This window comes from Macaca nemestrina, chromosome 2, assembly GCF_043159975.1.
Source record: "Macaca nemestrina isolate mMacNem1 chromosome 2, mMacNem.hap1, whole genome shotgun sequence".
Lineage (NCBI taxonomy): Eukaryota > Metazoa > Chordata > Mammalia > Primates > Cercopithecidae > Macaca > Macaca nemestrina.
In genome coordinates, this window is record NC_092126.1 from 16,085,761 (window position 1) to 16,111,497 (window position 25,737).

Sequence of the window (25,737 nt, forward strand, 5' to 3'; positions counted from 1 at the left end):
GGGCGCCCGGAGCTGTAGCAGCAGCAGCAGCAGCCGTGCCGGGGCCGCCAGCGCGGCGGGCACCCGCGTCCCGGGCGCGCACGGACCATGGAGAGGGCAACCCAGGGCACAGACGGCGGCGGGGGTAGCAACAGCAGCAGCCGCAGCAGCAGCCGTGCTACCTCGGCGGGCTCCTCGCCCTCCTGCTCTCTGGCGGGCCGGGGGGTCTCCAGCCGGTCTGCGGCGGCCGGGCTCGGCGGCGGGGGCAGCCGCAGCAGCCCGGGCTCTGTGGCCGCTAGCCCGTCCGGGGGAGGCGGCCGCAGGAGGGAGCCGGCGCTCGAGGGCGTGCTCAGCAAATACACCAACCTCCTCCAGGGCTGGCAGAACAGGTAACCTGCCAGCCGCCCGCGCCACCGCGCGCCACTGTGTGTGTGTGTGTGTGTGTGTGTGTGTGTGTGTGCATGTGCATGTGTGTGTGTATGTGTGTACGCGCGCGCGCGATTGTGCCTCCAGCGAACCGGGTGATGCCTCCCAACGGTGCCCTTCCTGCGTCCCTGCTCCCCTCCAGGTGGGGTTCTCAGGATGGGGCGCGTCGTGTCTCCACCCCGGGACCACACCGCAGTGGCAGGGAGGGAGGCGAGAGCCCAGGTTTTCTTCTGTGCTGGCACCTGCAGAGACTGGAGTGGCAGGAGGAGCGTGCTGGTCCCCGTGCTCTGCTTGTCCGTTGTTTCCCGCACCCCTGAGGAATGACTGGGAAAGGGAGGCAGAAGGGGCGTGCTTTGTGCCTGGATGAAAAAGCGTTAGCAGGTCTGCTCTGATTACAGTAATTCTCTAAATACCATAGTTCATTTTAAAGTTTGGTGTTTCAGAACACCACCACCAACAAAAATCCTGCCACTTTGACAAGTGTACATACTCCTGCCCCAGTTTGTGCCTTGCAACCTCCGATGTCTGTAACGGAAATTTTGTTTGAAAACAGAGGCCAGGCGCGGTGGTTCACGCCTGTAATCTCAGTACTTTGGGAGGCCAAGGCGGGCGGATCACGAAATCAGGAGTTCGAGACCAGCCTGGCCAATATGGTGAAACCCCGTCTCTACTAAAAATACAAAAAATTAGCCGGGCGTGGCGGCGCACGCCTGTAATTCCAGCTACTCAGGAGTCTGAGGCAGGAGAATCGCTTGAACCCGGGATGTGGAGGTTGCAGTGAGCCGAGATGGCGCCGTTGCAATCTAGCGGGCCGACAGTGCGAGACTCCGACTCAAAAAAAATAAATAAATAAAATAAAAAGAAAGAAAAAATACCCTCGCCCATTTTAATATTAATAGCAATTTACATTATTATCATTATTTCCTCTTCAGGTCCCTTTTGAAGTTTCGTGCTCACTTCCACCGCACAGTTGAGAAGCCTAGTTGTGGACACGTGGAAGGATGGGGCTGTCGAGGAAAGGGGCTCAGGAGGCACTTGGAATGGTGGTAGTGTGTGTGATCTGCCATCGTGAGGAAGACAAGAACAGATGTGGCACTGCTGTTTACTTTTTGTTTTTTTTTTCAATTTGTTTTTCAAAAGCAAGCCAGAGGGAAATACAAGTGTCAGTGCGAGGAGAGCAATGCTTTTTGGAGAGGTGGTTGGCGGGGTATTTTGTCCTGCCTATTTAATAGTCTCCAGATCTTAATAGACTTGGGGCTCTTAAGGATGTTTGTGAGATTTGAATCATATCCTGGAACGTTGCTTATCTCTGTTGCATGGACGATATTACTTGGTTATCTCTTCCTGTAGATTGTTTGGAAATGTTCAGATTTGCTTCCATCTGAAACGTATCAGCCAGTTATTTGCACGAAACTCAACTTGGAGGAAGAGGACTTTTGAAGTATGGAAACCGAGTCGTTTCTATATTGATACTGTACATATAGGACTTTCTGAGTCACCTGGGCTTCCTGGGAGGTGTGTTACTATGTTAGTGGAAGTTGCACTTAACTTTTGAATCCTTTTATTTCTCAAAATAGTCCTAGTGTCAATTTGTGAAAGCTGGAAAAGAATAGGTAGAATGCGTAGGTACAGGGAGATGTGAGATGACTAAATCTGATTTCAGTTCTTGGTAATTATGTCTTGTTAATGGCAACTCACGGTGCCTTGTCAGTAACAGCATTTTGTTGGTGTGTTGAGCAATCACTTTTATTGCTTTTTCTTCAAGTAGCTTATGAGGCCAACAGAACTTTTACCCTGGATTACAGTTATTTTATTATTTACTTGCTGGGGAACAATATTTTACCTGCAATGTGTATTAAAGGATTTGTTCTTTGGAGTGGATTTAGGAGGCATTGGAGTAACATTCTTTTGCATTATTTTAAACCCATTGTGGTGTTTAGGTTAGAGGCAAGGTTGAGAAGAAGCACATTTAATGCCATTAATAATACCTATGTGATCGCAGGCTACCTAGGTGAAATGTTGTATTATGTACACTCCTGAGTGTCCTTAAGTGATGTCTCATCTTTACTGAATTTGTTTACTGTGATTTATAGCTGTCTGCCTATGTTTGTTCTTACCACAGTAGACTCACCGTTCTCCAAGTCTACCACTGACTCCATAAGCATTGTCTGTAATTGTTAACATCTCAGTGTCAGGGTTTCTATTTCCCACATTGTGTTCTCTGAACGATGGCGGAGGGTCCATTAGTGGTTTGGAGAAGATTTACGATGACTCTGTGATTGCAAAATTCTCCCTTCTCTAGGGGTCTTGTGAAAGGAGAGCTGGATTAGTGAAAAGGAAGATAGAAAAGGATAAAAATAGAAACTTTGAAAATGTATTCATTTGTTCATTTGTTCAATTAATTTATCTAGTCAGAGACCGTTTTATTGAGCACCTACTATGTGGCAGGCACTGTTCTAGGAGCTGGAGCTACTATCCTTCCCTGGTCCAGGGAAATGCCTTAGTGCAAATAGCCAACTGATTCATGCTGCCTTTCTTTCTGGGCCTCATAGCATCTTCCTTTGGCAGTTCTTTTCAAAGTGCCCACAGTTAATGACAAATCTATAGCAACCAAGTTCTTGGTTCATCCTCTGAGGCTGCTGTGCAATTGTAATGCTCTTCACTAGCTCCCAGGACTTAACACCAATCACCCACTAACAGTTTGTACCCTGGTGTCCTCTTGCGTGTTCTCAAGTTGCCGTAAAACTTATATTTTAACATTTGGCATCATACTCTGCCTTTATTTGTAGCCTCATCCTCATGCCCTTAGGAAGGCAGTTTGGGCCAGAATACAAAATAAATGACATAAAGAGAGGTCACAGAGAAGAAAACTGCATGATGGGAACGTGCTGAACTGAGGAGAGTAAGTTCAGGACATTTGGCTCACACTCACTGGATGAGAATGTGAAATACTTAGAGTATGGGGAAAACATGCATTAAGGTCTTTCTGTCATTCATTATAGATATTTAAAGAAAATATTTCAGGCATAACAACATTGTATAGATTTACAGGATGGCATTGAAGAGTCAGTGCGTCGATACAAATGAACAACAATAAAAAATCCAGAAAGTGGCAAGTGCTATGAAGGTTAAAAAAAGGTGATGAGATAGAGGCAAGTATTTGTAGCAATAATTTTAAGTGTGGGTCTAGTGTCTTTACTGCTATTCACATTTTAACTTAGAGCACTCTCTTATTACCCATCTTATCACTCATCTAGAGTGAACCAGGGGGAGAGTAAACCTCAAGAACTTGGGGAGGCACATGACATAGCACCTAGTTGGCCAGGATTAGAATTTCAGACTGGGTTCTGGTGGCCCAGAAGGATTTTAGGAAGGGAAGTGATCCTTATTTGGTCACTCTGGCTTCTGTGTAGAGATGAGATTTTCAACGGGCCAAAGCATGAAGCAGGGAGACCAGTTAAGAGCCCGGCTGAGTGGTTTAGGAAAGAGATACTGGTGGCCTGGGCTGGGGGTTGGCAGAGAGTTGGAGAGACAGGATGGATCTGTTGTGGAGCGGGTGGAAATTGCTGATGAATTTGATGTGGAGGTGAGAGAGGGGCATGGATAACTTTTGATTTGTGGGTCTGAGAGGCTGGGAGGTTGAGACGTCCTTTGTGGAGATGAGGATCACAGGAGGGGAATGTGTTTGTGGGGAGGGTGAGGCTTGGCCAAGAGTTCTGTTTGGACTGTGTTCAGTTTGAGATGCCTACCCCCAGTAAGAAACTGGCTGTAGGAACTTTCATTTGCCCTAAGTCTAACTTTACTCTCAAACTAAAATGGAACTATTTTGGAGTTGCTGATAATATCAAGTATCTGAGGAAATAATTTCTAATCGGATCTAGAAATTGTTATTTAAATATCTAAGGGTTGCCATTGCTATTCACTTTTTCTTATTTGGAGAAAAGAAGACACTGCAAATGTGGAACCAACCTCCAGTTCTCTTTTTGGTGATTGGCGGGGTTGTAAGAACTCAATAAAATGCTAAAGGACAACAAATCTTGACCAGGATTAAGGAAGACAAGGCTGGGTGCATTGGCTCACACCTGTAATCCCAGCACTTTGGGAGGCTGAGGTGGGAGGATCACTTGAGCCCAGGAGTTCCAGACCAGCCTGGGAACCATGGTGAAACCCTGTCTCCACAAAATAAAAATATAAAATTTAGCCAGTTGTGGTGGCTTAGGCCTGTAGTCACTGCTGCTCAGGGGTCTGTGGTGGGAGGATTGCTTGAGCACCAGAGGTCAAGGCTGCAGTGAGCTATGATCACATCACTGGACTCCAGCCTGGGCAACAGCGGAAGACCCTGTCTCTAAAGTAGACGTTTATTTGGGGAGGAAGAGTAGCGTGGACTTTGGATTCAAATCTTGATATCAACACTTAGCACGCATGTGACCACGGGCTCGCTCTTTAATTGCACTGGGCTTCTGTTGTTCTCTTCTGTTAAATGTGGGAAATGATGCTACTCTTTTCATTAGTTCAATGTGAAGATTAAATGAGATTATCGGTGTATAAGAGACTGAGAATAGTACATAGCAAGATACCAAGAAGTGGTAGCTATTATTAGATCTTCAATTTGTCTGTTTTTAAGTAGGCACTTTCTGGTCCATAAAATTCTTGGTTTTTATTCTGAGTGCTGTGGTTACCCTGGGACCACATTAACATAATTATCATAGAGTTCTTTGGGGAGAAGATGATTACTTTATTTTGAAGGGATCCTTTTAAAACTTGGCACCAAACATTTACAGCTCCCCTTCCCAGCCTCTAATTCCTATCTTCCTTTCCTATTTTATTTCTCTCTATATACCTTGCTACTATCTGACATGCTTTATATTTTCCTTTTTTTGGTCTCTCCACACTAGAGTATAAGCTCCCTGAGGACAGATAATTTTTTCTGTCTTTGTCACTGCTGTATCTCCAGTATTGAGAACAGGGTCTGGTATGCAGTAAGGGTAGAGTGAGTATTGTCAAATGGATAAAAAAATGAATAAATGACAGAGAAGGAAACCAGGGCTTAGTTCTATTTGAGCCAGTGTTAGCTATTGTTAATATTAGAAGTCTTGGTTCTGTACCTGCTCTTCACCTTGTCTTTGTGTTGCTGTGTTTATCATCTGTCCTGCTCTCTGCAAACAGTCTTTGGTTCTGGGTCAGGGAGTATGACTCTTCTTGTGACATACCCACCCTGATTTAGGGCCCACCACAGCTCACCCATTGGGGGCCATTAGTGACCAAATATCCAGGGCTTGCTTTTGACTCTATCTGGATTAACAACATATGTTGGGTGTTTAGTGTTTGGCCCCCAGCATTTTGGGGCCACTTATCCCAAATTGAAGCATCACTGGGGTATATACTAATTTTTAAAGCCACCTTGAAGGACAATAAGTGTTTTTTTTTGAGTATCCCAATAATTTTAGAGGGAATTGGTGTTACCAGGGTTGAAAATCACTGCTGTGGGTTTTGTATTCTTGTCTGCATGTACATAGGAAATATCTGCACATCTTCCTGTCTAGTCTGCCGGAGCGTTTTGAGGCTGCGTGCTAAAAATCCTTTAGGGACACTAGATAGTTTCATTGATAGTAATAATAAAAGGGATGGTTGCCTAGGTTACAAAACAGTGTATAATATTGTTTATTCACTTATGGTTCAAAATACTTGCTTTGTATTAACCACTTCCTGCAGAATCTGCCCTCCCCTTCCTTTGAAAGTGTGTATATATTTAAGGAGATTCACACCAAACTGGTTTTCTTTGGTTGGTGGGATTATGGGTGATTTCCATTATCTTCTCTTGTCTGTTTTCCCAAGGTGAACTTGTGTCTGTTTTGCAGTTTGAAAAAGTTGTTGAGACAAAGAAAAGCTGCTCGTGCCTTTTCACGTCGTCTCTTTAACTGTGAGTTTTGCGAGTAAATCTCAAGTCTAATCAGCATTCAGGAAACTACACAAATCATATACATACGCAGTTCACTGAATTTTCATAAATGGAACACACCCACATTAAGAAACAGCTGCCAAAACATTCCCTGTCCCCCACAGCCCCTTTCCTTATGGTATCTCCCTGCATAAGGTAACCGCTGTTGTGACCTCAACACCATTGAATTGTTTGGTCTCTTTTTGAACTTCGTATTGTGTAATATGTGATCTGTGTGTCTGGCTTCTTTCTCTTAACATTATGTTTGGGAGGCTCACGCATGTTTCTGTGTACCGTTGTGGTCTGTTCATTTTCATTGCTATTTGGTATTCCATTGTATGAACATACTAAATACATTTGTCTATTGTAGGTTGGTATTTGAGTTCTTTTCAGTTTTTGACCCTATTCATAGGGTCACAATGCTGTGAACATTCTACTACCTGTGTTTTGGAGAACATATGTGTCCATTTCTGTGGATATACACCTAGGAGTGTTTGCTCATGTCCAGCTTATTAGATACTAGCGGAGAGTTTTCCATAGTGGTTGTGTGCATTAATACTTCTACCAAAAGGGTGTAGAGAGAGTCCTGTGTGTACCACATTCTCATCCACGCTTGATATTGTCTCTTGTTTTCATGTCATCCAATTTTAATATGCCTTTCCCTGATGACTACTGAGGTTGAGCATGTTTTCATGTATTAATTGGCATTTGGATGTCACGTTTTTGCAAGTTGCTCTTTAAGTCCTCTGCCCATTTATCTGTTGGGTGTCTGCCTTTTTCTCCTTGACTTTTAAGAGATGTTTATATATTCTGGGTACACGCCCTTTGCTGGATGCCAGTACACAGGTGCCTGGGCACTGCATATATAGAGACATGATGTATCATGCAGGTATTACGTCCTGTGGATATACCACAGTTTGTTTATCCATTACCTGTAGGACGACATTTGGGCTGTTTCCAGTTTTTAACTATTACAGATAAAGCTGCTTATTTCTGTGCAAGTCTTTGTGTGGTCACATGCTTTTATTTCTTTTGGGTAAATACCTAGCATTAGAATTGCTGGTGTATCCATCCTGTGTAGAAAGTGCTTACCTGTTTTCCAAAGCAGCTGAACCATTTCACACTGCCACCAGCAGTGTGTATAAGTGAATACATGGCTCCCCATCTTGGCCATCTTCATGTTGCTACCTGGAGAGCTTTTGGAAAACAGGACTGCCACTTCCTCATGCGCATGGCATTGCTTCTGAGAGGGGCAGTCTAGGGAGAAGCTGTGTAGTCCTTCTTACCTTTCCAGCTTTGCCTCCTTTTGGCCAAATGACCTTGGGCAAGTTATTTAACTATTTGGGCCTTGGTCGCTCTGTCTGTAAAATGATACGAACCTCACAGTGTTGTGAGGCCACCACAGGCACGAGTCCTGTGCTTGGTGCACAGTAGGTCCTCAGCAGAAGTTTGTGACTGAGAGTCTTGTATTTTAGACTAATGAGTAGCTTTCTGGAACCTAGGGGGTGCCTTGGTGGTCACTTATGCCCCAGCCTTGGCAAATCTGCAGGTGTCTTAGCCCTGCCTCTCATTACATGAGGACCCAGTTAAGCCATTTGATTTGCCCAGTGGCTGTCTGTGTTTGCTGTGGTTCCTCGGAGACTGCTTGTGGACAGTTGTCTGAGGACTCTGGGAAGAAGGAAGCCACATGGGCCTTTGTGTCCTGAAAGAAGGGTTGAAATGATTGTGCCGGAAATGTGGGAGGCTTTTTGCAGTTCTGCCTGGCTCCCACTGATGCGATCTGGGGCCAGGCCAAGACAGAATTGAAAAGAAAACCATCCAAAATTTGAATTTTGATAACCTAGACTGGATTGAATATGGTCACAGCCCAAAAAGTGCTTTATTTGTGCCTCATGCAATGATATCAATAATAATGATAAAATTAGGAAACATAATATATGGTCTTTTGTTGCAAGTCTGTTCCTTGAAGGTCAGAGAAGGCATTTGCAACAGGAATAATCTTTTCTTTTTGTGTTGTAGTTTTTAGGAGACTATTTATGTTTTTGTGTGGTTGAGTCCCTTCCTATAAATATATTGATGAAAATACAGAGTTGAAAAGCAACCAGTATCAGTTTTTAGTCACTCCTTTCCAGGATGTTTTAAGTATTTATCTGCACAGCCAGCCTTGTGGCCTGTGCAGGCTGCCATGAGGTGGGTGGGTGGGATTGGATGTTTTTTGGAAAGTGGTGGGGTTCAGGTTCTCCTTATGTGTGGGTGGAACTGGGGGCTCTGTTCTGGCCTTGTATTCAGGGCAGTCGAGTGGATTGGGTGACTGATGCAAATGATCCTCACTCAGCCGTCTCTGCAATGCTCACTCCATCAGAGCTGTGTGGGCTGCTAACAATGCGGTGAAAACCACTGCTACAGTTTACCTGGGCCTTTCAGTTGTTGAGTAGAGTCTGGACAGAGTCGGGAAACTTTCTTTTTTCTTTTTGAAGCAGTCTCACTGTGTCGCCCAGGCTGGAGTGCAGTGGCATGGTCTCCACTCACTGCAACTTCCACCTCCTGGGTTCAAGCGATTCTTCTGCCGCAGCTTCCTGAGTAGCTGGAATTACAGGCGCCTGCCACCACACCCGGCTAATTTTTGCATTTTTAGTAGAGATGGGGTTTCACCCTGTTGGTCAGGCTGGTCTCGAACTCCTGACCTCAGGTGATCCTCCTGCCTTGGCCTCCCACAGTGCTGGCATTACAGGTGTGAGCCACTGTGCCTGGCCCCGAGTCAGGAAACTTGCTAAGCCCTGAGTGAGGTGGCAGCACCATCCCCCAAACACATTCCTCTTTGCTTGAAATTATGCCTGGTGGAATTTTTATACCCCAAATATTTTTTAGCGCTTTTTATGTATATGCCAAATGCCATGTGAGAAGCAGGAGACGGGAGGGAATCAGCACAGGCCCTACCTTAAGGAGCTGACAGTCCATAACAGAGGGGAGCAGACTTTTCTGTAAAGGGCCAGAGAGTAAGTAGGTTAGACTTTGTGGGCTATATGGTCTTCATGGCAGCTACCGGGTGCTCTTTTGTAAATAAGTGGATGTATCTGTGTTCTAATAAAACTTTATTTATAAAAGCTGGTGGTGGGCTGATACAGTCTGTGAGATGTAGTTCGATCATCCCTTCCCTATAATTACACTTAGATTTCTTATGCAAGTAGTTGAGGCAGCCCAGTGTTGTGGCTAAGAGTGTAGATTCGGAGGTCCAGTAGCCTGTTTTTAAATCCCAGCTCTCCTCTTTACCTTGGACAAGCTATTTGACCTCTGTGTCACAGTTTATCTGTAAAATGGGAATAATATGGTGTCTGTGTCATAGTTTTGGGGATCAACTGAGAAGCTGTGTGTAAAGGGTTTAGGACGATGGCTGGCACATAGAAAGCACTCATTAGGGCCAGGTGTGGTGGCTCACGCCTGTAATCCCAGCACATTGGGAGACTGAGATGGGTGGACCACCTGAGGTCAGGAGTTTGAGACCAGCCTGGCCAACATGACAAAACCCTGTCTCTATTAAAAATACAACTATTAGCCGGGCATGGTGGTGCACGCCCGTAATCCCAGCTACTCGGGAGGCTGAGACAGGAGAATCGCTTGAACCCAGAAGGAAGAGGTTGCAGTGACCCGAGATCGTGCCACTGCACTCCAGCCTGGGCGATAGAGCAAGACTCCGTCTCAAAAAAAAAAAAAAAAAAAAACTCATTAGATGCAACAGTACAGGTGGTGAGTGCTACTGCAGAGGAAGCACCTGGCAGTGGGAGCAGCAGCTCCACTTGGGAATAAAGGGCAGAAGTGGCAGGTGGAGGAAAACCTTCTAGAATGTTGAAGAGTTCATCCTGCAGACAAGGGCTTCAGCAGGGCGTCCCTGGTAGAAGGCTCTGTGAGTACAAATGTTTGGAGGCATGAAAGGAGATAGGTTTAGTATGACTTGAATGCAGGTTGTATGTGGAGTGTGGCCAGAGATGAGACTGTAAAAGATAGACTAGGCTATAAAAGGCTACTTTCTGAAGAACCTCTTAAGCCACTGAGACCACAGATCACAAAATGTCTGTGTTACCTCATGGGTGACACTGGCCCTGTGTATTTGTGGGTCCCTGAAGCATCAGACACTTTACACATACTATCTAATTTAATCTTTAAAATGAGATGGAGGTGGGTGTTGCAAAGCTATCCATTCTCCCCTTTTCCTTTAGCTATAGACCCCAGTTTTTAGCTGGATACATGGCTGTCAAAAATAAAACTGTATTTTCATCCCTCCTCCTGTTACCGGGGGTCCTTGCTTCCAGGGCTCCCAAGATGGTGGCAAGCCTCGTGTTCTCTGACTTGGGGTTCTTGGCCTTACGGATTCCAAGGAATGGAATCTTGGGCCATGGGGTGAGTGTTATAGCTCTATTAGAAGCCGTGGGTCACGGAAGAGAACCATGGAACCCAGTGACTAGTGTTCAGCTCGATTAGGACGAACCCAGGCACTTAGCCGTGCAGGAACGATGGCAAGCCGTTAGCATGATTGGGAGTGGCAATGGGCGACTCGCTGGATCAGGAGCACAGCGGACACCCTGCCCGATCCGGAGCTATGGAAGTCAGCAGCGGGTCTGTGACGCGGCAAACAGCAGTGGTGGATGGTGAGCGAAAGCTCAGCTCGAGCCGTAGCAAACATGGACTAGAAGAGTGCAGTTTCAAGATTTAATAGAGTGAAATAGAGTGAAGAGTGAAAACACAGCTCCCATACAAAAGGAGGGGACCCAAAGAGGGTAGCCATTGCTGGCTGGAATGCCTGATCCTGATCATTGTCCCTCCTGCTGTGCTCTCAGGCAACAGATGATTGGCTATTTCTTTATCTTCTGTTTTTGCCTAATTATCATTTTTAGTGAGCTCTCTTTACTATCTGATTGGTCAGGTGTGAGCTAAGTTGCAAGCCTGGTGTTTAAAGGTGGAAGCGGTCACGTTCCCAGCTAGGCTTAGGGATTGTTAGTTGGCCTAGGAAATCCAGCTAGTCCTGTCTCTCCTTCTTGCAACCAGGATGGCGATGAGATTATAATCTGGATGTAAGTGCAGAGTTGTCACATAGTAATTTCCTGGAACCTTCTGTGTACTCTTCCTACCTTTTCCTTTCCTGTTGGAATATAGACATGCTGGCCAAAACTAGAATACAGAAATGATGGCTGGAATTCCAGCAGCCATCTTGAACCTTGAGGTGACTGGGATGAAGGCCATCAAGACAGAAGAAATCTGGCCTCAGGACTTTGTGGATCAAAGTCACCTCATAAATCCTAGCTGCAACCTCTGGAATTTTCCCTGGGGGGAGTGGGAGGAATACGCTTCTTTTGCAAGCCCCAAGTCTCAGTCAGATCTAACCCTAATTGATCCAGGTAGAATCGCAATTTTACAGATGAAGATGTTGAGGCCTAGAGTGACATAAACTGCACAGTTAATAAATTGTGGAGCAGGGAATTTTCGGACTCCAAAGTCTGTTTTCTTTTAACTTCTCTGGAAAGAACTTGGTCTCCTACCACGTCATTTTATAGATGGGATTACTGAGGGCTTAGCCTCAGTGTAAACTAGGACCAGCTAATTCCACTGCAAGATAATCATTTCCTGCCCCCTCCCACCGCCCCCAATACTCTTTCTCTCCTTGGCCTTTCCAAAGAAGAGGCCCTGTGTTTTTTGTTTTTCGTTTTTTTTTTTTTTTTGGAGACAGAGTCTTACTCTGTCGCCTAGGCTGGAGTGCAGTGGTGCGATCTCGGCCAAATGCAACCTCCGCCTCCCGGGTTCAAGCAATTCTCCTGCCTCAGCCTCCCAAGTAGCTGGGATTACAGGTGCCCGCCAGCATGCCTGGCTAATTATTTTGTAGTTTTAGTAGAGACGAGGTTTCACCATGTTGGCCAGGCTGACCTGGCTTCAAGTAATCAAGTAATCTGGCCCAGGTAATCTGACCTCATTACTTGAACACCTGACCTCAAGTAATCCGCCCACCTCAGCCTCCCAAGGTGTTAGGATTAGAGGCATGAGCCACTGCGCCCAGCGAGGCCACTTGTTTTAATGAGTGATGTTGTAGGCCTCCTTTGGGCAGAGTATCTTTCTGTGCATGGGTTGTGTTTGGTGGTTTTTCCTCTTCCAAAACCCTAACTATTCCAGAGCTGTATGTTTAGAGCTTTCTCTTCAGACAACCTTGCCAACTCTTGCCACCTCTGGGCTGGTCCTTAGGAATGACTTTCCTTGCCTGGCCTGTCCTTTCTCTGCCTGAGTGTTTAAGGGATGGATGAGGGCGTTCCTTGGCCCTGTGATTATTTGTAAATGCTGACACATGTCTTGATTTATGTAGAGGCCTCCCAATTCATTAACCTCAGAGTGTGGACTTTGGCTGAAATAGGATCATGCGTTTGCGGAATGTACTTTGCTTTTGGGATTCTTGTGTGTCTGAGTTCCACCCTATTACTAATACCTTAACAATGGGCTTTCTGATCCCCTTGGCTAACCACACAGCACAGAACTTTTCTGTGTATGTTCTCCAGCAGACTCATTGAGTGGCCTGGTGTCTAAAAAGTTTAACAGAACAAAAACCCATTTGTGCTAGTATGTGCCGTTGAGAGAGCATTTGTTGTACATTCATTATATAGCATTTCATATTGATTCCTCTCTACGCTCCAGCAAATTTCTTTGTGGTAATTTTTATTAGCTTGGCTGATGAGTGCCTTTTTCTTTTTAGGAGAAGTCTGCAGCTGGTACCTTGGCCCGAAGTACAGCATAACACTATTATAGTTGTTTAGTTAATTTGGAATTTCCTGTTACTGGAATTTTTCTGTCAAAGATCAGTTTACATGATTACTTCGAAGTCAGCTAAAATTCAGGAAGATGGTCTTAAAAGCCAAAATGCCATGGTTTATTTTCTTATGTTAATAGGATAGGCCATTTTTATGGGTTAAACATAGAGATATGCTTCAGAAAATCTTTGTATCAAAGAAAGAAGACCAAACTTGTATCTGGGAAATCAAGGTTAAATCTGGATAAAGTGTTTTTTTTTCTCCCTTCAAAAATAGAAGCAAAACATGACCTAACTTGGATGAAACTAAATTGCAGTGATTCATGTCATGGAATGGTCTGAATTTCTGTTTATCTGAAGGCTTGCTTCCTTTTCCTTTCCAGCATTGTAGGGTTATTGGTGTTTTTAATATTTTTGTTTTGTTTCCTTTTTTATATTTGCTTCCTTTCTTAGTTTAAGACTTTGAATTCTTTTGTGTAACAAAAAATGTAACTTGTGATCCGATTTTTTTTCTATAAATGACCTTATTATGATTGGCAACATTTGTATGAAGTCTACAGATTTGATAATAGTACTGTGTCCATGTCACGTATTTGATTTTAACATTTACACACTGAAGTATTTAAGGGTAAAGGAGCATTATGTTGGCTATTTACAGAAAGAAATATACACAGAAAGAAAAAATAATAAAGCAACTGTGGTAAAATGTTAATAGTTCTTCAGTAGTAAATAGTTGTATTATTTGTGTAACTTCTCTGAGAATTTGAAATTACACTGAAAGATGAACAAAAATTCACCTGACCGATTGGAAACAGAAACCTCGGGGTGTGCAGTATGTACTCACCGAATAGAGTATATATCTAATAAACATTATCCAGTTTGCCTTAATTCTAGTCTTCTGATGTGTCCACTCAAGCATCCATTCTTGAAGCTTCATCCAGACTGGTTTAGAAGATGCCCAGGTGTGATAAAAATGATTCTTAGACAATTCCAGAGATTAACTACAATGAAATTGCCTGAAAGTGTGCCCATGAGCAGATAGGTAAAGCCAGCATATTTGCAGTTTATGAAAGGACCATTAAACCAAAGGCTTGGGAGATCTGTGTTTTTATCCTTTCCCTATTAAGTTGTTTCATCTTAATATAAATGTCAACTGTCTGTTTCATTTATAAATAGGATGAAGTGGGAAACATTGCTTGTTTCCTCATTACTCCAACGTAGGAAAATTATAATGAATTATCGTTTATAAGCAACTTTTTTTTATTTTTGAGACAGGGTCTTGCTCTGTTGTCCAGGCTGGAGTGCAGTGGCACAATCACAGCTCACTGTAGCCTCAACCTCCTGGGCTCAAGCCATCCTCCTGCCTCAGCCTCCCAAGTAGCTGGGGCTACAGGCCGGGGCAGGAGGATCACTTGAGGCCAGGAGTTTGAGACCAGCCTGGGCAATGGCAAGCTCCCTGCAACAGTGAGATGCCACAAAAATTACAAACAGAAAACAATCAAACAAAAAACCTGGAGTGGCATGAGCTCTCTGCATTCCTGCCCAGAGCTGGAAAGATGGCTCAGTGCGGGAATGGGATGTTTTTTTCTTGACCTTGGTTTTGATGTGCAAGGTTGATTTGGTTTGTCTTGCATTATCTCATGGAACATGTTATTTATGGTCAGAAGTAACAGCTTAAGTCTTTATTATTTGTGTAGTAAAATGTGTTTTAACCATTTATTTAAAAAAAAAATCCCCTCAGAGATAGTCCATGAACTTGTTCATACTCACATGAAAGTTCCAGTTGTTCCACATCCTTGTCAGCACTTGGTATTATGGTAATTTTAATTTTAGCCATTTTGGTAAATGTGTCTCATGGTTTTCATTCATAATTGGCTGATAGCTAATGACACTGAACAGCTTTTCATGTGCTTATTTGCCATCCTGATATCCTGTTTAGTAAAGTTAGCTTTAGCTAAGTCTTTTGCCCATTTTTAAATTGGATTTCAGTCAGGTTGTTTGTTTTCTTACTGTTATGAGAGTTTTCTTCTGAGAGTAGTTCATGCTTTTTAAGGAAGTGATCCATTTTTTATAAGTTGTTGAATTTAGGTATGTAGAGTTGCTTATAGTATTCCCTTATTATCTTTTTAATGTGCATGCGGTCCCTTTTTCGTCTCCCTGGTACTGTTAACTTGTTCCTATTTCTTTTTGTTTTTGTCAGTTTTGCTAGAGGTCTGTCAATTCATTGATCTTTCTAAGAATCAGCTTTTTGTTTCGTTTATTATCTTTATTCTTTCTCTATTTTCAATTTAATTGATTTCTATTCTAATCTTTTTTATTTTTTCACTCTTTTATATTTAGTTTTTTCGTTTCTTAAGGCAGATGCTTAAATTATTAAATTGTCATTTCTTTTCTAATGTAAACATTTAGTGCTATAAATTTCCCTCTAACCACTGCTTTAGTTGCACTCACACATTTTGATATGTTGTATTTTTATTTTAGTTCAGCTTAACCATTTTCTAATTTATCTTGATACTTTCTTTTTGCCCCATGAATTATTTAGAAGTGTGCATACACACACACACACACACACACACACACACATAATTTTGTTGTTGTTGTTGTAGAGATGGTGTCTTTCTATGTTGTTCAGGCTGGTCTTGAACTCCTGGCCTCCAGCAGTCCTCCCACCTTTGCCTCCCAAAGTGCTGGGATTACAGGCATGAGCCACCGAGCCTGGCCTATATGTGTGTGTATATATATATATATATATCTTTTTTTTTTTTTTTTTTTTTGAGACGGAGTCTCCCTCTGTCGCCCAGGCTGGAGTGCTGTGGTGCAATCTCAGCTTACTGCAAACTCCGCCTGCTGGGTTTATGCCATTTTCCTGCCTCAGCCTCCCGAGTAGCTGGGACTACAAGTGCCCGCCACCAAGCCTGGCTAATTTTTTTGTATTTTTAGTAGAGACGGGGTTTCAGCGTGTTAGCCAGGATTGTCTCGATCTTCTGACCTCGTTATCCACCCACCTTGGCCTCCGAAAGTGCTAGGATTATAGGCGTGAGCCACCGTGCCTAGCCGCCTGGCCTACATTTTTTAAGGGTTGTTTTATGACATTGAATATGTTCTATCTTGATGACTGTTCCATGTATACTTGAAAGAATATGTATTTGGTTGTCATTGGATGAATTGTGCTATAAATGTCAGTTTGATTCGGTTGGTTGATAATGTTCAGTTCTATATCATGACTGATTTTAAAACATTTTATTTGATAATTTTGGAGCCGTGGTCTGGAAAGAAAGTACACCCTCTGCTCATAAGCCATTCATATTCAAATTTTCCCCTGAATTTGTGTGTTATTTTACAGACTAACTTATTTTTACATTTAGTTTTCCTGACTATTGCTACATGAAGTCAGTCAAATGAGGAGCCATGAGAACTTGCTGTTTGTTCATTTTTTGAAAGCACACAAATATTTCAGGCCAGGGTGTTTATTTCATTTTAAGAGGCACACATATCATTATTTTAGGTAAATGCCTAAAAATCAGCTTCAGGACTACTTGGAGATGCTTTTTCAGACAATTTAATGGACTCCAATTCAGACTTAATGTAAATATGTTGTTTACCTCGTCAAGTGAAGATTGATCTAAGGAAATACGTATTGGTTCTAATGAGTGGATGGATGTTGATCAAAGAGGTTCTGAGACCACTGCTTACCCATTAAGAGTGCTGGGTAGGGCAGGGCACTGTGATTCACACCTGTAACCCCATCAATATGGGAGGCCGAGGCGAGCAGATCACTTGAGGCCAGGGGTTCGAGACTAACCTGGACAACATGGCTAAACCCTGTCTGTACCATAAATACAAAAATTAGCCAGGTGTGGTGGTACACACCTGTAGTCCCAGCTAGTCAGGAGGCTGAGGCAGGAGAATTGCTTGAACCTGGGAGGCAGAGATTGCAGTGAGTCGAGATCAAGCCACTGTACTCCAGCCTGGGTGACAGAGTGAGACCCTGTATCAAACAATCAAAAACAAAAAAAGATGGAATCATTGGAGAAACATCTGACAGCTATATTGAAGGAATCGTTAGACAACCCAGGCTCATCCACCTCCATCTCAATAGGGAGATTTACCTGTGTCTCCCAAGATGTTCCCTCTTGGTTTGGATGTGCTTTGGAAATATTGCATTGAGTGGAAGATGCTGAGCAGGAGGGCTACTGGGATTAGAACAGTTTCTAATTGGGGCCAGGTATGGTCATGCAGGTCAGTAGTCCCAGCTACTAGGGAGGCTTAGGTGGGAGGATGGCTTAAGCCCAGGAGTTTGAGATTAAAAAAAAAAATCGAGAGGGTGTGGAAGGTGATGCTGCTGAATTTTATTATGAGAAAGCATTTTTATCCAGAGACTTCATGACTATGGAACAAAATTAAATAGGACTAAGTCATGTCTTGGAGAAATCAGGTTAAATGTGATTTGTTCCAGTTAGAGAGCTTCATTAAGTAATAAGGGAAGGAATTTTAATGAGAATTTTCTCCTGCCTGGAGTCCTCTAGGAAATGTCCTGTGGCTAGCAAGGGAGTGAGCCAGGCGCCTCCTCGGGTGGGTGTGTCTCTACAGGTTGTCTCTTCAGTCACTTTGGTGTTTGAGGAGTGAGCCTTCAAATCAGTGTTTTAGAATCTGTGCATCACTCCTCCTGTCATCATTTGAAGAACTGGCAGCATTTAAGTATTAAGTAATACTATTTAATCCATGTTAAACTGTGAGAACTTGATTGTCATATGGTTCTATAAGAGAATGTCCTTGTTCTTGGAAAATACATAAATATGAAATATTTCAGAATAAAGGGAGATATCTACAACTCATTCTCAGAGGGTTGAGGAAACACTTTACGTAGGGAGAAGGGGATGGGAAGGTGAGAGAAAGGGAGGGAGATAGATGGATGTGGATGGAGGGGAGGAAAGGAAGGAAGGATGCGGAAGGGAGAGAAGGGAGGGGAGAGATGGCTAGAGGGCATGATAAAGCAGATGTATGCAAACATCAATAATTGTTGAATCTGTGCGAAGGGAGATAGAGGAGTTCTTTGTCATATTCTTGTAACTCTTCTGTAAGTTTAAGTCATTTCAAAGTACACATTTAAAGAAACAGAACACAAGGAAACACATGGCTCCTTTGAGAAACAGTAGTCACACCACTTCCTGTAATGTTATTTGAAATTGCCGCATAAGCGAAGTCTTTCGATTGAAAGCAAGTCATTGTATTGCAGGATCCAGGAGAACAGGCATTAGACCTAAGTTCTGGCACAGTGCCTGGCATGTAGTAGGTACTCAATATTTGTTTGGTGAATGCTATCAAAGCAGCAGTGATTTTGGCATTGTCTTTTCCCATTGTGCATGTACCTTGCACCCAAGAGATTTGGATTTGCTCCCCTAGATAGGCCTTTATGTGCTCCTGTGGTCTTTGTGAAAACAGCCAAACGGAAAAGTTTTGTCTCAGGGAGCTTGAATTACAACTTAGTGTAATGGGAGTGACTGAAACCCTAACTACATGACTTGCTGGTAAGGGCCCCCTGGAATCAGTCAGAGTATTTATGGCACTTTTCCTACGTTGGTTCCCATTTAAAGATGGTGAAATCTCAAAAAAAAAAAAAAAAAAAAAACCATAGTGTTTCATTACTTTTATAGTATGTAGAACATAAAGTTTACCATTTTAACCATTTGTAAGTGTGCGGTTTGGTGGCATAAGTATATTCACACTGTTGTGAAACCAATACCATTCTTCATGTCCAGTACTTTTTCATCATCCCAAACTGAAACTATACCCATGAAATAATAACTTTATATTATTATTGGCTTAGAAAATCATGTATTCAACAGAATTATAGTTGCTATCTGTGTTAATAGTAGGCTACAGGACTTCAAATCTAAAATTGGTGATGCCGGCCAGGCGCGGTGACTCACACCTGTAATCCCAGCATTTTGGGAGGCCAAGGTGGGCAGATCACCTGAGGTCAGGAGTTCAAGACCAGCCTGGCTAACATGGTGAAACCCTGTCTCTACTAAAAATACAAAAAAATTAGCTGGGCGTGGTGGTGGGCATCTGTAATCCCAGCTACCCAGGCGGCTGAGGGAGAATTGCTTGAGCCTCGGAGATGGAGGTTGCAGTGAGCTAAGATTGCACCACTGCACTCCAGCCTGGGTCACAGAGCAAGACTCCATCTCAAAAAAACAACAAAAAAAGCAACCCCCCCACCAAAAAAAAAAACAAAACTCCTAAGAAAACCCTAAACAAAATTGGTGATGCCAAAATTAGAGAACTTATTTAAATGTAATTAATAGCAATTGTCTTGAAAGGGAACCTTTAGAAATATAACAGGAACATCTGGTGTACATTAATTTCCATAAAGATTATAATTATACACTAGGATATATACAATTTAAAATGAAACTTAATAGGAGGCTGAGGTGGGAGGATGGTTTGAACCCCGGAATTCGAGGCTGCAGTGAGCTATGATTGCACCACTGCCCTCCAGCCTAGGCAATAGAGTGAGACCCTGTCTCTAAAAAATAAATAAATAAAATACAAATGTCAAAAGACACCAATAATTAGCCCAACCCCCTCCCAGCATTATTAGTATCATTAACACACACTCTCTCTAAATAGAGCAGTTTTAGGCTCCCAGCAGAATTGCAAGTATAGAGTTCCCATATTCCCCCTAGTCCAATGCATGCACAGCCTTTTTAATGATATTTAAAATTTTAAAAATAGTATCTGTCTACTAAAATAAAATCAGACACTAGCTTTCCGAGCTCTGGGAGCTCATTTTTCTCCTGAAGCCTTCCCTGGCTTCCTGGGCACTGCAGATCCCTCAAATTTAGGTTCTCCTACCACATTCTTGTTTGGTGACTCGTGATCCAGCCTCACCACAAGGACAGTGCTGGGCTCGTGTTTGCTTAAGAGGTACTCCGTATTTGATTGTTGAGCCAAAGAGTGGCTTTGGAGAGCTTCAGAACTTGGTTTGTTGTAGACTAGCTTCATTATTTATGGAATGGGTTGTACATGAAGAATATTTGATGTAGAATGGCTTTGGCAAGTTAAAAAAAAAAAAAAAAAGCTGTAGCTTCTTGGTTAAACAATGACAGAGGGAGGTCCCTTAGGGAATTTGTGAGCTGCTAGGTGGTTTACACCATTTTTCAGGCAGCTTTGGGGTCCAAGCAGTTTGGTTTTAACCCTTTGTAGGTCAGTTTTTTAGACCTTGTAATGTGTTTTCCCTTTTAAAGGAGGAATAAGGATTAAAGAGGATAAAGAGGATGGTTTTTCTGTAAGAGAGAGTGCTGGTAATTCTCTCCTGGTGGTGAGCATTCATGGGGTGGGGTAGGGGCACAGATGGCACATGGCTGATGACCTTGAGGGAGAAGTGAGTTGCACAGTCTCTTGCAGCAGTTTCCAGAGTGGGGAAGGTTCAGAGATGCTCTTCTGGTTTCTGAGCTTGTGAAGAGAGGCACAGAGGAGAAAGGGTTAACTTCCACTTTTACTTGGAAATGGATGGTTTAAGCTGGGGAGGGCCTGTGTTATGTAAACGAGCTTGCAACCTTATGGTGTCCATTTTAGCCCTGCTTTCTCATTTAGGTCAATTGGATCTGAATAAGGAATTTGGCCAGACAACAAAATATTTAAACTGGTTCCCCTATTGCATCTCATTTCCACAGTCTGCTTATAATCCTAATTGATGCAAATGCCCTTGTTATTGTGCCTGTGAATACCCTGAATGCAGAGTTCTGGTTTGTTTCATTTTACATTGTATTACTGAACGTGGTGAGGGAAGCTGAGGGTCTGAGTGACAAGCGGAGTATGACTGGAGCCAGCCTTATTTTGAATGATTCCTTTGGCACCCAGGGGCCCAGGGATGAGGTGCTGTTTTGGGAGGCTGGTAAAAGTTCAGAAGGGGTCTCTGAGACTCCCTATCTGCCCCATTCCCAGACTGTGAGCTGCTTCAAGCTCATGGAAGCTTTTCTGTATGTAATTTCTTAAGCACTCAGCAAAGTGCTAAGATACCCTTCCCTGCCTCAGGGAGTTTGGAAGAACATTTTTTTCCAGTGGAGTAGGTCAGACCCAAGAGGGAGAGTTTCATTTTTCTTCACTGATAGGCAACTTTCATTCTCTGCATTTGAGAGAACCTGATTTTAAGTAGCATAGTGGCCACATGTCACAATCCAGGAATAATCTTGGCATTTTTCCTGTATCCTTTTTCTGGAAGTGTTTTTCACAATAAACCAAAATAACCTAGACAAGGGGAGAGGGAGGCTAACATGTCCTTTCATAGAGCATCATTCTGGGGCCTTGAAGGTGCTCAGGTGAACTTGCCCAACTTCTGTTTCACAGGTGGGGAAACTGCCTCAAATCGATGACATTGACTTCAAAGTTACACATGGAGTTTGTCGCTGAGTTAGAACGAGAAACAGAATCTGCTTCTCAGTTTAGGAAAAACTCCAGAAAGGTGATGCTAAAAATGGCCTTTTTGCCTTGTGTTTTGTTACATAGCAAAGAATACCGGCTGGCTTCTCATTGTCTGGCTGATGCTCTGGGACTCATCTGATGTTCTGGCTTATGTATTAGCTGCTCTGAGTGATGGAGAAAACTTCAACATGTGCAGAGAGCTTTTCCTTGAACCCAGGGATCCTGGGGTATTAAAAGATCGTGTTTGGGATATCTTATCTCTGAGTCTCATGCTCATTTCCTCTGATATATTGCAAAAAGACTGGGTTTGATAGTAGTTTTCAGCAGCCAAAGTTGCTTTTGTTTTATTTTCCAGGTTATGAATAAAGAACTGGCCTTTAGGACTGCTTCTGATCTATCAGTAAATAGTACACTGTCTATAGTGCCGCAAAAAGAGAAGGTGGACTTATCAATTCAGGAAGGCACCTGGCTAAATTTGATTAGACTGCATTAAAAATGTGAGACTTTTCTCTGTGAGCCGATACCTCGTAGCAGTTCTTTTTTTTTTTTTTGAGATGGAGTCTCGCTCTGTCACCCAGGCTGGAGTGCGGTGGCCGGATCTCAGCTCACTGCAAGCTCCGCCTCCCGGGTTCACGCCATTCTCCTGCCTCAGCCTCCCGAGTAGCTGGGACTATAGGCGCCCGCCACCTCGCCCGGCTAGTTTTTTGTATTTTTTAGTAGAGACGGGGTTTCACCGTGTTAGCCAGGATGGTCTCGATCTCCTGACCTCGTGATCCGCCCGTCTCGGCCTCCCAAAGTGCTGGGATTACAGGCGTGAGCCACCGCGCCCGGCCTGCAGTTCTTTAGGACAGAGCGCTCTTTAATTGAGAGTTATTCTTGCCTGGACCTTGGCGTGTTAGCAGATGCAGCCTGTGTGATTCCATTGCATGCTTCTCCACTCTTGAACTGCTACTTTGGACCACAATTACTGGAAGTGTCTTCTAGGGCCCTGACCCTTTAGAGATGACATTTGACCTTTGGGAGTCACTTCCATGGTGCATTAATGAGTTTTCCATGTGCTGGAGTGCTTACTCTTTGGTTTAGTACAGGGGTTAGAAAGGTTTTTTTGTAGAGTCAGAGTAAATCATTCAACTCTGCCGTGGCAGCAGGAAAGCAGCCCTAGGCAATATGTAAACAAATAGACATGGCTCTCTTCCAATAAAACCTTATTTGCTAAATAATAAGTGGTGGGCTGGATTTGGCTCAAAGGCCTGATCTCTAGTTTAGAGGCTTTTGGAACACAAAGATGAAACACCCTTGGCTCTTGTGTGAGGAAGAGAAGAATCCAGTATTCAAAACATAAACAAAAAAATCTCAGTTGAAATGTAGCATCCATGGTGAGAAAGATGCTTTGTGTTATTGAAAAGTTGACATAACAAATATAAAGACTGCTTTTGGGAAAAAAATGGGCCCTTGTCCTCCCATCCTAATACAACTGTTACTGATTTTTGTGCATTTCTTTTGAGTTTTGTCCTCCTGCATATGTACCTCTGTGAAGTCCTGATGTGCGCAATACCAGTTGATAGTATTAAAAAGCATAACACACCCATATATCTGACAGTTGTTACTACATTGGATCTAGTGGGCCTAAAACGTACAAACTAGATTTGTCAGGGAAGGTATTTTTAAGGACTAATTTGTGAGGTGTACTGTCATTTTGTGCATTTTTAACTTTTTTCAATTGCAAGAGTAATAATTCACTCATAATTTACTTCAGCTCTAAATATTAGTGGAAATCAGGCCAGAGTTAAAGTAAATCAGGTAATTGGCTATTTAGGGGCTGGAGGATGTTTAGTGGCAAAGTCACGCTTTAGCTCTAAGTTAACATGGTAGTCACAAGGGTATTCTGGTGGCCTGAGAGTTACTGCACCCCTCTTTGCAAATGGCTACAAAGGCTAAATCATAGCACATGTTTAATTTTTTTCTTCCGTCTTAGCTGGTGCACACATAATAAACCAAGAAACAAATGACCATACTTCATTGTCACTGTGAAGTGACAATGTGACTCTCAAGATGCATTTTTTAAAACAGGAATCTGGCTGGGCGCGGTGGCTCACGCCTGTAATCCCAACACTTTGGAAGGCTGAGGTGGGCAGATCACGAGGTCAGGAGTTTGAGACCAGCCTGGCCAACATGGTGAAACCCCCTCTACTAAAAATACAAAAATGTGTTAGGCGTGGTGGCACGTGCCTGTGAGCCCAGCTACTCGGGAGGCTGAGGCAGGAGAACTGCTTGAACCCCAGAGGCGGAGGTTGCAGTGAACTGAGATTGCACCACTGCACTCCAGCCTGGGCGACACAGTGAGACTCTTTCTCAAAAAACAAACAACAAATAAACAAAAACCAAACCAATAACAACAAAAAAACCTAGGAATCTCTAAATACATATCTCCAAGAATGGCAAGGGTCTTTTTCACAACAGAGCTGCCATTGCTGAAAAGATTTCAAGGCTGATTTTCTGGAATTGCCTTCGGAATAAGTTATAAGCCACAGTGGAGTAGAGGTCTGCCTGCTTCATAGTCTTTTCTCATTTTCGACTAAAAATGGTGTTCATCAGTGCAGTTCCTTGCCTCAGCTGCCACTGTGGCTCTGGGTTGCTTTCAGCTGTTTCCAGATCTCATAACTGTGCTCAGAGGAGATGGATTTATCGTAACTGAGTTAAAGGTTGTGGGTAATGACAATAAGTCAGGAGTCTCTGCGGGTATTTCTTTGGAAAGAACAAAAATATTTATTTTATGTGTAAGTTGTGATAGTTAAAAAAACAAAAAGTCCTGCCTTTGTACATCCGTGGGTCACCATGCCAACATGTTTTTATTTATTTTTATTTATTTTTTGTTTTTTGAGACATGGCCTCACTCTGTCACCCAGGCTCACTGCACCCTCCGCCTCCCAGGCTCAGGTGATCCTCCCACTTCAGCTTCCTGAATAGCTGGGACCACAGGTGTGCACCACCACACCCAGATAACTTTTTTGTATTTTTAATAGAAATGGAGTTTTGCCATGTTGCCCAGGCTGGTCTCGAAATCCTGGACTCAAGCAATCTGCCCGCCTCGGGCTCCCAAAGTGCTGAGATTACAGACTTGAGCCACCACACCCGGCCCACTGTGACTTTTGAATGAGATTATTCCTTCACCAAGCAGGGTCCAAGATTGACATGCTTTATCCCAAATCCTACTCTAGGGAGCAAGGCCAGGGTCCATGAAAAGCCCTCTTTTTTTTTTTTTTTGAGATGGAGTTCGTTCTTGTTGCCCAGGTTGGAGTGCAATGGCACAATCTCAGCTCAATGCAACCTCCACCTCCTGGGTTCAGGTGATTCTCCTGCCTCAGCCTCCCGAGTGGCTGGAAATACAGGTGTCCGCCACCATGCCCAGCTAATTTTTTTTTTTTTTTTTTTTTTTTGTATTTTTAGTAGAGAAGGGGTTTCACCATGTTGACCTGGTCTTGAATTCCTGACTTCAGGTGATCCAGCTGCCTTGGCCTCCCAAAGTGCTGGGATTACAGGGGTGAGTCACTACGCCTGGCCAAAAGGCCCTCATTTTTATGTGCTCTGTTGTCCCTCTTACCTGGGACACTTGGAAAGCTTTGCTCGGTTTGCTTTTCTGGGAGACCCTGCACATATTGATATTAATAGAACCTGATGGATTGTAGGATGTCCCCCCAACTCTCCTTGTCCTCCTTTGCCCTCCCTCTAATGTGGAAAGTGGGAGTGTCCTGTACTAAAGAGTTTTACTCTCTGGCAGGCATTTATATAGGCTCAAAATGTGGGAGGCAGGATAAGAGCCATTTAGAAGGAGTGCTGGTTAGGATATTAGTTACAAACAGTAGATTCCTTCTAAGCAGTGTAAGCAGCCAGGGATTTATTAGAGAGTTTTGCAGTGTTTCTGGGAGAACCAAGATCAATGCTACATGTTCAGGAACAACACGGCCTGTCTCTAACCAATTCCCATCTATAGCATGGATATAACCCACTTCTGCCTTAGGACTGGTGACACTAGAGGCCAAACTTCAAAACATCTGCTATACCTGCTCCAAGGAATCAAATACACGTGTCACCATCTGACCAGAAGTTCTGACCTTCTGGTTTATGGCTACTGCCTCCTGTTGTTCCCCTCTCACTCTCAGATCTTGCATGAGTGTGTCTGCTTAGA

The 25,737-nt window shown here is 43.4% G+C and overlaps 1 protein-coding gene across 5 annotated transcripts in view; it reads left to right on the forward strand.

Moving 5' to 3' along the window:
• The first annotated feature begins 5 nt into the window (after positions 1-5).
• The window catches only part of LOC105470956 (oxysterol binding protein like 10), a 326,292-nt gene continuing 300,560 nt past the window's right edge, over positions 6-25,737 (forward strand). For 2 of the 5 annotated variants that reach the window (XM_011723317.3, XM_011723319.3), the window contains exon 1: positions 6-368. In XM_011723317.3, coding sequence (XP_011721619.1) covers positions 88-368 — 281 coding nt within the window. In that variant the 5' untranslated portion in view covers positions 6-87. The remainder of the gene's footprint in view (positions 369-25,737) is intronic. The other 3 variants (XM_011723316.3, XM_011723318.3, XM_071090768.1) reach the window with 2 other exon arrangements.